We start from the raw sequence: 11,987 nt of genomic DNA on the forward strand, positions 1-11,987 counted from the left end.
TCAGCCAATTTCCAATGCAGTAAGGAGGCAACAGTCTCCTCTGTGGCTCTTTCTGTCCCCAGAAACTTGTCTGGAGTTTAATACAGTGAGTTGCATTAGATAAAATTAAAGACAACTTCTCCCCTTCCCCCTTTAGGAGAAAATCAACCAGGCACCCAGCAATCAGCTTCTCTCATGACCTCCTCTGGTCCATCTTAAAACCCTTGATTCATAACCAAGCTTGGCTTTGCTGGAGACATTTAATCTCAAACCACCTCAGGGCACCAATTTATCATTAATTTAATTGGAGATGCGCCTGAAAAGGTGAGACATGCAATCTCTGCTCACGCAGGCCTCCCCAGGGAGAAGTCAGATCACCACTCTCAGATGCACTTTCATGAAACAAGCTCTTTGCTCCGTGTCCCAGATCCAGGAGAGCCTGCAGACCTCACCAAGCTGATTTCCCCCAGCACCAGAGACATTGCGCTGGCAACGCTGGAGCTAGGAACACACAACCTTCATTTCTACCTTTTCAGATCAGACACAGGGCACATGCATTAGCAGCACCCACACCCTGCCAGCATGATGTTCCCACTGCACCAGTCTGCACACTGGTGATTTCTGCACAAAGGATACATAGCACTAGTAACAACAGTCCCGGGGGCACCACTGCTGTTTCTCGCCATTCTCCCTTCCCACGCACTGGGCTGCGAGGCCAGGTGTGGAGACCTCGTTATCCTGGGGCCCCAAACATAGAAGGGACCCTCTAGTGGGACCTTGTGTTGAAATTATCTGGAAATACAAGTTGAGCCCTGTCCTACTTGTTTTAACCAAAGCATTTGCCAAGCACTGGAGAGGTAGAGACTGACTTAAAAAGTCATGACAGCTAGGAAGATTACTGTGAATGCCATGTACCCCACCCTTGCCTTATGTATACAAAGCCACATGTTGCATTGCTTTGTTTATAGCCCAGCCTCCAGAGCAGAAAACAGTTTTCATCTTCCCATAGGGTTAGGCAACATCGGGTATTTTACAGCCAGAAAATCTCACGGGTCTTCTTCAAACTGCCTCATGCTTTATATATAACCTTTCCTTTCCCTTTGCATGGGCTGTATTTCAAAGGTTGTGATTTGCTGCATTTTGTGGGCCAAAAATGTACTCAGGAGCTGTACTGATGTAATAAGACACTGTGTAGAAGTACAGGCTTGCTGTTTGTGACCTGGTATCGCCACTGCACTTGATACAAGTTAATTGACCTCTAACAAATACGTTGGCTGTCATGAGTGCCTCGTACCCTAGCAGGGTTCTTCCTTTCCAAAGCAGGAAGGACATTTATTTTGTAGGAAGAACTGAGAAAAGCGATGCAAAGACTTACATGCTACTTCATCCAAGGCTGTTACCACAAACCACACGACTTTCCTCTCAGCCATTTTTGAACGGAGGGTTACAATTTTGTCTCTCCAGCTGACCCCTGCAAAACACAGTACAAAAAGCTACAGTCACCAACTTTATGGAAGACAATAACATAAACACAGACCAATGCACTGGATTTTGGAGGTACCCAAAACACGCTGTGCTTGTGCTCCTCACTCCTTTCTAATAACTGGTATGAAATACCTCAAACAAGCTGCCCTCCAGAGATCTATGGATTTGTTTTGAAGTTATCTAGCCTCTAGCAAATGGTTATTTAAAGTTTGAGAACAAAGGAGTCATTAGCTGAGGTCCTATCACCTTCTTGACCTATTCACAGTGGATGACATTGCACTGCAGTAGCGTTTTTCTCACTACTTTGTAAGAGAAAAGCAAAGGGGGATAGGGCAGTAGAAACAGTCCCTGTCTATTGGAAGCTTCTCACCTGTGTAACTCAGGTCAAGCGTGATGAGAGGCTTGCAGGGGCGCTGAGGACAGTCTGTCCATATCGTATCGATCAGGTTTTCTTTGACAGGCACAAGGTCGTGGCCAGCACTTCTCAAGGCTTTGGACATCCTCTTCCACTGGTCTGCCAAAAGGAAAAGAGTCAAGAGCGATGGCTTTACAGAACACACACTGACTGAACAATGGCCCTGTTTGCAGGGGGCAAACTCAAGAATCTGAGTCTCCTTTCCTTACAGCCTCTCCTTCTTCCCATTCCCATAAAAAAAACAAAGCAAAAGCTATTGCAACTACAGTTCCATAAATGCAGCCACTACAGTCAGCAGCAGGTACAGAACCTGACAGCCCTGGGGCCTCATGCTTCAGCTGAAGAAGAACTGTTCCAGCTGGGAGACAGAAGTCACTGGAAGAAGCCACCCCAGACGCTGCTGTAAGGATGCCCTCTACCCCAGTACAGAACCATGCTAGATCTAAGCTAGATGAGAGATGAGATGGGCTTCCACACAGCCACAAGACTGATCCTTAGCCCATGTGAATCAATGAAACGCCTCCCCTTGCCTCCAGTGACATTTGGATTGGGCCCCATGTTCTGAAGCATGAGTAGACAGCTATGCGTTCATCTGATATAAATGGTACCTCTCCAGGAATGTGCTTCCTACAGGGAGAGCTGCAGAGATGAGGAGTCCACCAAGCAGGAGTAGCAGTGTGAGTTCTGCCTGGGTGTTCTGGCTCACATGCTAGCCAAGACATTCAGCAACTTTGTACTGAAGTACCCATGACAAGTCACAGCACAGACAAAAGGAGGTGGATCGGGACTCTGTTTTTCAAGTAAGGTCACTGCAAGCCCAGACAGAAGTTCTCATTCCTTGTGTTTTGGAGTCAATGCACTGCTGTGGAGCTCTCATGATACATGCCTAAAACCAAAACCCATCCTGTTTTGCATAACAGTTTAACCCACCACCCCATCTGGGCTGAAAGATGGTTAGCTACATATCATCACACAACAGCTTAGACAGAGAAGCAAGGAAGCAAAATCTAGTGGCCCAACCCAAAGTTACAAAATAAAGTAAAACCAACCAGCCGGAATTATGAAAGGGTCCACTCCCACCTTCGAGCCTTCTGGAAGGACACTCACCAGCCAGTCCTCCTGAGTTGGTGTATCTTTTAGACCTCCACGTATTTAAAAAAAAAAGAGAAAAAGAGGTTCAAAGAAGAAGTCGTACTGAGGTGTTCCCATACTACCCAAAAAGTCCAAGCTAACACATCAGATTATGTATATTTAGACCCATGGGCACAGGACACTAAAGCAGGAGCAGCAGTGTTTCCAAGATGTCCATAAGCCCCTGCTATGGCCCAAGCTCTAACAATCACAAATAGCCTGTGATTGTTCTCTGTTCATCAGGAGCAGTATCCCAGCCTGCTGCATACCCATTTTCATGAGTGTCCAGTTGTTATCCATTTGATGTGCGGCTTGGAGGAAGTAGCGTCCATCTGTCCACATGGCTGCATGCTGTTCAGTTACTATGGCAGTACCTAGGCAGGAAGGCAGAAAGGTGTGATTATTTCACAGAATCAAAGATTCATTAAGGCAGGAAAAGACCTTCAAGATCATCAAGTCCAACCATCAACCCAACACCACCATGCCCCCTAAATCATGTCCCAAAGTGCCATGTCCACACATTTTTTGAACACTTCCAGTGATGGTGACTCCATCATCTCCCTGGAAAGCCTGTTCCAATGTTTGACCACTCTCTCAAGCAAAGAAATTTTTCCTAATATCTAGTCTAAACCTCCCCTGGTGCAACTTGAGGCCATTCCCTCTTGTCCTATCACTAGTTACTTGGGAGAAGAGACCAACACCCACCTCACCACAACGCCCTTTCAGGTAGTTGTAAGAGAGCGATAAGGTCTCCCCTCAGCCTCCTTTTCTGCAGGCTAAACAATCCCCATTCCCTCAGCCACTCCTCATAAGACTTGTTCTCCAGACCTCTCACCAGCTTTGTTGCCCTTTTTTGGACATGCTCCAGGACCTCAACATCCTTCTTGTAGTGAGGGGCCCAAAACTGAACACAGTATTCAAGGTGCAGCCTCAATTAGAGGTTTAGAGATTTAGAGGTGGGCAGCCACCATGCAGAGACACAGACGGCAAGGAGAGTGTTTGAAATGGACCCCAATTCCCCAAAAAGCAGCTCTGCCCACTGTTCAAAAGTTAGTCCAGTTTAAGTGGAGATATTCACTGTTTCCCCTACACTACGACCTTCCAAATCCTATCAGAGACACTATGCACAAGGATGCAGCTTAATGGATTGCCTCAGATGCATTCAACTAAAGCACATCTCAGCCAGTCAGTGGAACTGGGTAAACAAGGCTTTCCAAACCTTCTGTAACAGAGACTGTGGTCTCCACTTGGCTGTTGTCACAGTAACACATACTGTACATCCCCAGACTCCATCCCATCTTCTTACAGGGAGGAAGCCTGAGCTCTGGCCATCCACAAGAAACAGCTGTTACTAGGCTAGATGTGGGTATCACTCCCAGCTGTCAGCTGCACCCCTTTCCTAAATGTTACAGCTCTAGCAGAGATGGCTGAACAGGAAATATGAACGTAAACCTCTGCAGGTTTCAGTGTCTGTCCCATTCCACTAACTCCAGATGGAGTGATGCAAGCAGACAGCTGAGGGGCAGTGACATCTCAGCAAGGTACTCTAGCTGCCTTGCCCTTGGCAATTAAAAAAAAAACAGAAAAACATGGCACAAACAGAAACTGAATCCAAGTCTTTTGTGTCTCTGCATCCTGAACATACTCTGTCACCAGAAACTGAAGCCCAGATTAGCTGAGCAGAGTTTCCAAATATGAATACATTGTCTTCTACCAAACTCCCCCAACACAAACCCCATTTTAAGCTGCTTCAGCCTGAAAAGATGAAGCAAGACACACAAGGTGAGCCCCTTTGTGAAACCTCACTGATTCACTGAGCGCTAGGCTGGGAACACAGACCTTCCAAGTGCATAACAAGGGCCAAAAATAGAGAGGAAGGTTATGAAGAGGCCATGCAGAAAGCATGAAATTAATACAGGATTCGCGTTACCCATTAACAGCAGCCCACAGCCCTGGACTTATCACCTTCCACAGAAGGTCCCAGAGTAGTTCACAGGAACTGATGAATAAACCCCCCAAACATATAGGTAGTAGTATTTATTAAACCGATTTACAATTTGCGGAGGGGAAAGACATCAACAGACTAAAGTGACTTTCCAACACGCATACAGCAGAGTAAGTTGCAGAGCTGAGAGTAAAGCTAGGGTAAAAACTAGGTCTCTTGAAACACAGACCTATCCTACAGCCAAGAAAACATCCTGTCTCGGCAAGATAAGCAAACTTTTCCACAGCGTTCAGTTTCCAAATGCAGTGTTTCTGGCCCTGGCTCTGTTTAAACAGAAAGGCTAGCTAAAGTCCATCTACTATTCACCCAGCTCAAACAGGCAATGTAAAAATCTGTTCGTACTGGCTGCACATCAGAAGAAATGACCGCAGGTTACAAGCACCACGTTAAAGAGTTAACAGGATTTTACTTTACAAGGGGTTCACTCAAGGGTCAAACATTTTCTGAAAACTTGTTATTGCGCTGATATTACATAATTCCAGTGGGTAGCCAAGACACAATTCTGCAGATGCTGAAATGGGAAGAAAACAGTCCAAACAAGCTGGATAGGTTTCCTTTTCCATCCTGCCTCTATGTCATTAATGAGACTATTTCTTTAGAGGGGAATTACGTACATTAGCAAGAACCCAAGTTCTGGAAAGGTACCTGCAGAGCCATCAAAACCAGAGATGAATGCTCGTCTGCAATCACAGGGTGCAATGTACTCACTCTAGAAAACAAAAGAGGCAACAATTATTTATAGCAGCATGGGGGGTGGAAATCAGCTGATGACAAATACTTTGATAAGCTTTTTCTCCTAAAGGACACCACAGAGAGAACGAAATGAGTTAAAAAATCCTGGGCTCTACTCCACTGGAACATTTAATCATCTGTGATTATATTGTACTTAGGTCCAACTGTTTTGGGTTGTTTTTTTTTTTAAGCTGCAGCACTTTTCTCCCACAAACGTCTGTAAACACTAAAGTGCTTCAGAGTTCGCAGATGTTTATTTCACACTCAGCCTCCCCTTTGGGCAACAAACAAATGCTGCCTTTGAGGTTGCAATGTGAAAGGAAAAGAAACCAGAAGCACCCCTTGATCTTGGAGACCAGAGTAATCGACGCATAAAATCTGTAAAATTCACTATCTCCAGTGAAGTCCCCTCACTGGCATTGCTAAGAATTCCTTTAAGACTTTCTTTTCCACAACAATGACATTGAAAGAAAATCACTGAGGTGGTAAAACTGTAAAAACTTTAACCCTTAGAACCTTTCATAATTAGATGCTGATCCTCTCACTTCTTCCTTGCCTACTCAAAACCCAACTACACCAGAAACCACCAGAGCATGGTTTGGTGGGTGAGAGGGAACCAAAGACTACTAGTCCATCCTCATCCCAAACCCATTCACAACCTGTGTTTGTGGACACACCTGTTGCCAGCATTACAGAAGAGCCTGAGAATGCACAGATACCCAACATCCACAAGAGCTGCCCAAATTAAAAGAACAACTGTACCTTGAAATGGCCCACACACCATTTTTATGGGATCCTATTCTGGCAAGTCTGGAGGTCAGAACTGCTGAGTAGACCTGTTAATTAACTAGCACAACTCAGCAAATCAGCTTAATCCAGGCTGACAGCATTGATGCTTGAGCTGCAAAACCCCTGTATTTGTACCTTACAAATGGTATGAAACCAAAATCTGTTTCTCTGCCCATAAAGTTTCTCTGCACCCAGCTGTGCTGTGGCAAAAGAAACATTTTAGGGACTGAGCTGAGAAAACACAGCTCAATTCTCAGGTGGTTTCAGTTACTACTGTGATAGATACTGCATTTCCGTGTCTCTGTCCAGGGTTATTTTCAATAAAAATAAGAAAAATCACGTGATTTTCAGAAAAATACTCCCTTCAAATCTGTTACTCTCCACTTCTCTGAAGAACGCAGAGCATTCAAAGCACAGGATTGAGTGAGAAGCACAAATTGCAGCACCTGGGACCAACTCTTTATTTCTGCTCCCAATCACCCCACAGTCAAAACCCCTCCAGAACCACTATGCCTCTGCCTTCCTGGAAGACGTTCTCCGCAGCAGCTACCAACCATTCACCACCACCGTTTTGAAACTGAGCTTTGGGACAGCAAAACCCATGCCCCAAAAAAGGATCTGACTGAGTAGCTTTTGCTGCTGATTTCCAGGGAAGATTCCTGGGATATGCTCCCAAGAAATGCTCTATTTTATCCAACCACTAATGAAAGTTGGCAGAAATGGGGCAGGTTTTGAGACCATGGGTGCCTCCATCTCTGAGCCAGTCCCGTTCCCTCTGCCTCTTCCTGTCCAGCCCCACAGACCCCACAGGGCTGTGCCATATGCTCAGCAGCTGTGGGGAGGAGAGGGGTCAGGATACCTACCTCAGGAAGAGATGACTGCCCTCTGCACACCTCTAGCTGATGGGGTGGATCCGCCTCAGCCCACCACAGCACCACTATCACCATTAACCCCCTTTAAAATAACAACAGAGGCATCAGCAGATAGAGAGGGCAACGCTATTCAGGGAACAGAATTAAGCACCCATTTCCCCAGCTGCCTGTCTCACAGCAGCAGGACAGGACATGAAGGCAGAGCAATGCCAGACCTGAGCAGGATTCCCCATTTCAACATTTCCTACTGACTATTCAGCCTATTGACTGCTACAACTCGCCCTCTCCCACAATTCTCAGCTCAAAGCTAGGACACCATCTCCCACGATCTGACACCTGAAGGGGATGCTGGAAATTTCCCATTGTAGATCATATCACTAAGTACATCTCAAATAAGACCAGCAATTTCTCTTCCCTTTCTCTTGACCAATGCAGCAGAGACTACAGGCTAGTTTGCTTGTGCAGAGAAGCAATCTCACATTCACAGGAAGGGTTAACACTGAGCTAGCTGCATTAACAGCACAGAACAGTGAAATGGATTAAAACAATTTAAAAAAAAATCTAAAAGGAAAAAAAGAAGTCTACCTGGTTTAGATCTGGTAAAAGCTGACCTAAACTAACAAGGACCTTGACCGCATGGGAAATACCTCATGCTGTCCCATTCACAGACAAATCCAGGGAATGTTTTAAGAGTTTACAATGAGGCAGATGGGCTTTAAAAGGAAGTATGAGGGATCTGGAGGGGAAGATGGTTCATTCGTCTGTCAGTCTGAATTCTTGCACACCGACCTGTTCTGTTCCATGCAGCAACCCCCACTGTGCAAAGATGAGCCAATGTTTTGCACAAGCTAAAATTACAAGGGGAACACCTGCATACGCCACACAAAGTACAGGCCACAGCACAGTCAGTACACGGTACTTCCCTGGGGCTTGTCTTGCAGCTTCGATGGCCTTCAACCTGGCCCTTCTCAGGCCTTTCACGTCTGCTTTCCACCACACCTGTCAGTCCTTGACACGCAGACAAAACTGGGAGCTGCATCACAGAAGCCCTCAGCAAAGCCAGGAAGAACCCAAAAAAATCAGTGGTGCTTATCACCACAGTCTGCATGGTTGGGCTATTAACATGTTAAAGCTTATGCTATCCTAATGTCCACCAAGAATAGCAATGAAAAGTGCAGCTCGCTGCCCTTAGAGCTACAACACTGATGCCATTAAAGAACAAACACTGCTGTGTACTTGGAGGGAGGTCGGTATTCACTGCCAAAAACCTAACTGCATTGGTAGGATCTGGAACAGGTCAGTGCAACCTGTGCACAAGCCGTCTCTTGCTTTGTAACTCCACTGATTCCTCAGCTCAGAACAAGCGTGTGTCAGAGGAGCCAGCCCTGAGCAGAAGACGGCATCTCTGCCAACCCAAACACAGGGCCCTGAGCTGGGCAGGTGCTTCCTTGTTGTGGAAGAACAGCCAGATCTGACCAAATTTGTTTTCACTGTGGGTGGAAGCCAGCCCCAGTTAAGCTGTGACTAGCTCCAAACCCAAGCTCTAATCCAAACATCATTCCCTCCCATTAAGAAGAAAGCTTCTCCAATCTCTGAATATTCCCATATGGCCAAACTCCAGATTCGATGTAAACTGGGTAACTCAACATAAAAATGGATCCTTCATTTACCATGGCAACATCCCAAAAGCTCAGACAGGCATTTTTAACTGCACCACAAAGGACTTGGATGCCTCATTCCCAAAAGCATGGCATATCACCCCTTCATGATCGTTGGACACCTCCAGCCACAAGATCCACCCAGCACTCATGAAAGGAAGCAAGGCTTTTTGTATGGGCTTGGCCCACTTTTGGCTGGGCCTGCCCTACTTTCTCACCAGCCTTTGGACCACTTGGGTCCCCAAGGAAACAGTCTGTTTCTTCTGACTTATCACCAGCATCAAAGGTTTCAAAAATCAAAGCAGCCAACATTCAGGGCTGGCTGCAAGAGCCACAAAACCAAGGTATTAGCAGCCTTGGTTAAGCCAGAGTCAGAGCCAGCTGTGTTTGAGAAGCTCTGCAAGTCTTTCAGCTCCTTACACAACTAAGCATGGCAAGCAAAGGATACAACTGGCGGCAACCCTCCTGGCAGTATTATGACCTAAGCCTTCTAGCCTTGGCAGGAAAACCAATATTAAAAGCATCACAGAGCTCAGAGATCAAACATTCCCAGTGTTAGAAAGAGAAATTAGTCAGCAAGTTGCAGCATTGGGGTGTATCAGCATGAGTCCAATCCAGGGGTTCCAGTGCAACCTAGAAGGGAATAAAGGGAATCCCCAAATCTAAACCCTGTGTCAACACCACAGGAGGGAAAGCCCTCTTTGTTGACAAGTTCTCTGTTGCAGATCCCAGGACAGCCTCAGGAACAGCTGACAGAGGCAAGCACAGCAATAAGTAGCTTGGGCTGCGGGGAGGAAATGGCTCAAGCCACCAAAAGCTTGGGTATCGCTAAACTGCAGTCTTCTGAGTCATGAAGAGAGCTGCCTAAGAGCAAAATCTGACTACAGGGCTGTAAAGTTCTTATTTGCATACAGAAAACAAACCCTTGCTTGGAACATGGGGAAGCTGCAAATCTCAGCTCATCACAATTTACCTGGAATCACTAAGCGTGTTCTGGGACCAATAGGTTTCCTCCAATGCCTAAAATTGCACCAATTCCCAAACCTCACAGACAAAATCCTGCACTAGCTGGTCAGGAGGTGTTAGAATCAGCAGCTTTGAGTAATCGTTTCCATTCAGATAGATTCGCTCTGCAGAGAAACCTGACCAACTCGCCCGGCAGGAAATAGCAACATGGGGTTCTCTGCTTAACTGCATTCTGTCAAGGAAAAGAAAGCAACAGAAAAACCCAGAAGTCCTGAGGGTCACATTCTTCAACTCACATGATAGCATTTAACGTCTAGTGAAATGAAACCAGAGTTATATATGGACAGAGGCAGCTTGAGGCAGGAATGCAGCGGACAATAGCAGCTGCAGAAAACCTTCCCTCTACCTGCCCAAGTTTGGATCTCCCTAAGAGGAAACACGATGCTGCACATACGGTCCCAGGGCACAGGCAAGTCTGAACCCAGCTCACCCCAGTGCCAAGTCAAGGGCAAAGGTTCCGATTCAGTTGCATTTTGCTCTTATGTACCCTGGGGTAAAGGGGAGCTTTGAGTGTGAGCCAGGAAAGCTTCAGGTCTTTTGTTTCCTGAAAATGGCTGAGGAGGGAAAAAACCCTTGGCAGTTCTTGGGTCCCCTAACAGAGCGAACAGAATAGTGAAACTAGCATATAAGCAGGTAGGGGAGGTAAAAGGCAGCTCAGCAATTTAAAATTAATGTCATGGACTACAAAAATCTTAATGGTGGAGGCAGCACACAACACAGGTACTGCCACGGGTTACCACCCTGGGCCCAGACTTCCCTCTTGTCTTTAGTACACAGAACAAGCTGATGCAGAGCAGCATTGAAAGGGAAGTGTCATTGTGGCCTGTTCCTTCCCTGCCTCTCCAAAGGCCCCTCTGAGTGGGATCTGAAGGGCTTTAGCATAAAGCAGCAAATTCCAGCAAGAACTGCATCTAGCAAAAGGAAAGCTCTGCAACTAATCCTTCTCCACCTCGATTAAGAGTATGTGTTGATCAGGAGGTGCTAATGGGGAAAGTAAAGCCCAGATAATGTCTTTTCCTCCCCTAGTAAATCTACTCTTCCCAATAGCAGGATGGGGACAGCAAGTGCTCTGGCAAGCTCTGTTTTTTGCAGCATGAGCTCCCTGGAGGCAATCTGATGAGAAGCTGCTGGTGGAACATCCACGTTGATTTGTTACAAGAACATAAAAACCTCAGTCTCCTGAACAGACTCCAGAAACTTTTTCCAACATGATGTTTCTCAGGTTACCCAGGTTTTTATGCTAGAACCATTAAAGTGAGTGAACAAAGGATGATTTTAGTTATCCCTGGCTTTTCTTTTTTACAGGCAAAGAAAGTGCAATCATTCCCATAATTTATCCATCCATACCTGGTGGGCATCTCCAGAGGGCACTATGTAGGCTTGGACAGGCTCCTGGACATGCTTAGGACTCTTCATCACCTGCCGCAGTTGCTTCAGCAGCTCTGTTGTGATTTTTGGACTCATCTTCCTACCTGCAACTAAAACAAAGCACAAAACTTCAGACCTGTCCAGCCATCCCAGGCCACTCACGTGCACAGACTGGAGGCTGTCACTACTGGAAACTGCCCTTGAGGACAACTGTGCCAACATCATCCCTCTCAGCCCAGAATTTCTCCTGTCTTGTCACTTCACTCATGTTCCTTGAGAACGAGGGATTAGATTGAGGCCAGAGAGTCAAAGCTGGTCTATCCTGTAAAGGACCTTTCCACCTGGTGAAGGATCGGCATGCCCAGTGGTGATATACAGGAGCTTAACACACTTGCCAACCCTTCTTGCATGTGGACAGCACCAGGAACCAGAGCACCTCAGACATGCCCTATGACAACCACGAAAGGTCTTGGCATGTGATGTCAATGGTCCCAAGCACCCAGAGATCAGAAGTAGCCCCATCCATC

At 46.3% G+C, this 11,987-nt stretch overlaps 1 protein-coding gene across 2 annotated transcripts in view; it reads right to left on the minus strand.

Annotated features, from left to right (window-relative positions):
* The window catches only part of XPNPEP1 (X-prolyl aminopeptidase 1), a gene marked incomplete at its 5' end in the record, with an annotated part of 28,179 nt that extends 16,623 nt beyond the window's left edge, over positions 1-11,556 (minus strand). Inside the window, 6 exons of one of the 2 annotated variants that reach the window (XM_082002228.1) lie at positions 1,355-1,450; positions 1,835-1,978; positions 2,929-3,021; positions 3,280-3,384; positions 5,661-5,724; positions 11,440-11,556. In XM_082002228.1, coding sequence (XP_081858354.1) covers positions 1,355-1,450; positions 1,835-1,978; positions 2,929-3,021; positions 3,280-3,384; positions 5,661-5,724; positions 11,440-11,556 — 619 coding nt within the window. Of the gene's footprint in view, positions 1-1,354; positions 1,451-1,834; positions 1,979-2,928; positions 3,022-3,279; positions 3,385-5,660; positions 5,725-11,439 lie in introns of those variants that run through there. The other variant, XM_082002229.1, reaches the window with a different exon arrangement.
* Positions 11,557-11,987: the final 431 nt, after the last annotated feature.

This window comes from Phaethon aethereus (genome assembly GCF_964289735.1).
Source record: "Phaethon aethereus genome assembly, chromosome: 7".
Classification (NCBI taxonomy): domain Eukaryota; kingdom Metazoa; phylum Chordata; class Aves; order Phaethontiformes; family Phaethontidae; genus Phaethon; species Phaethon aethereus.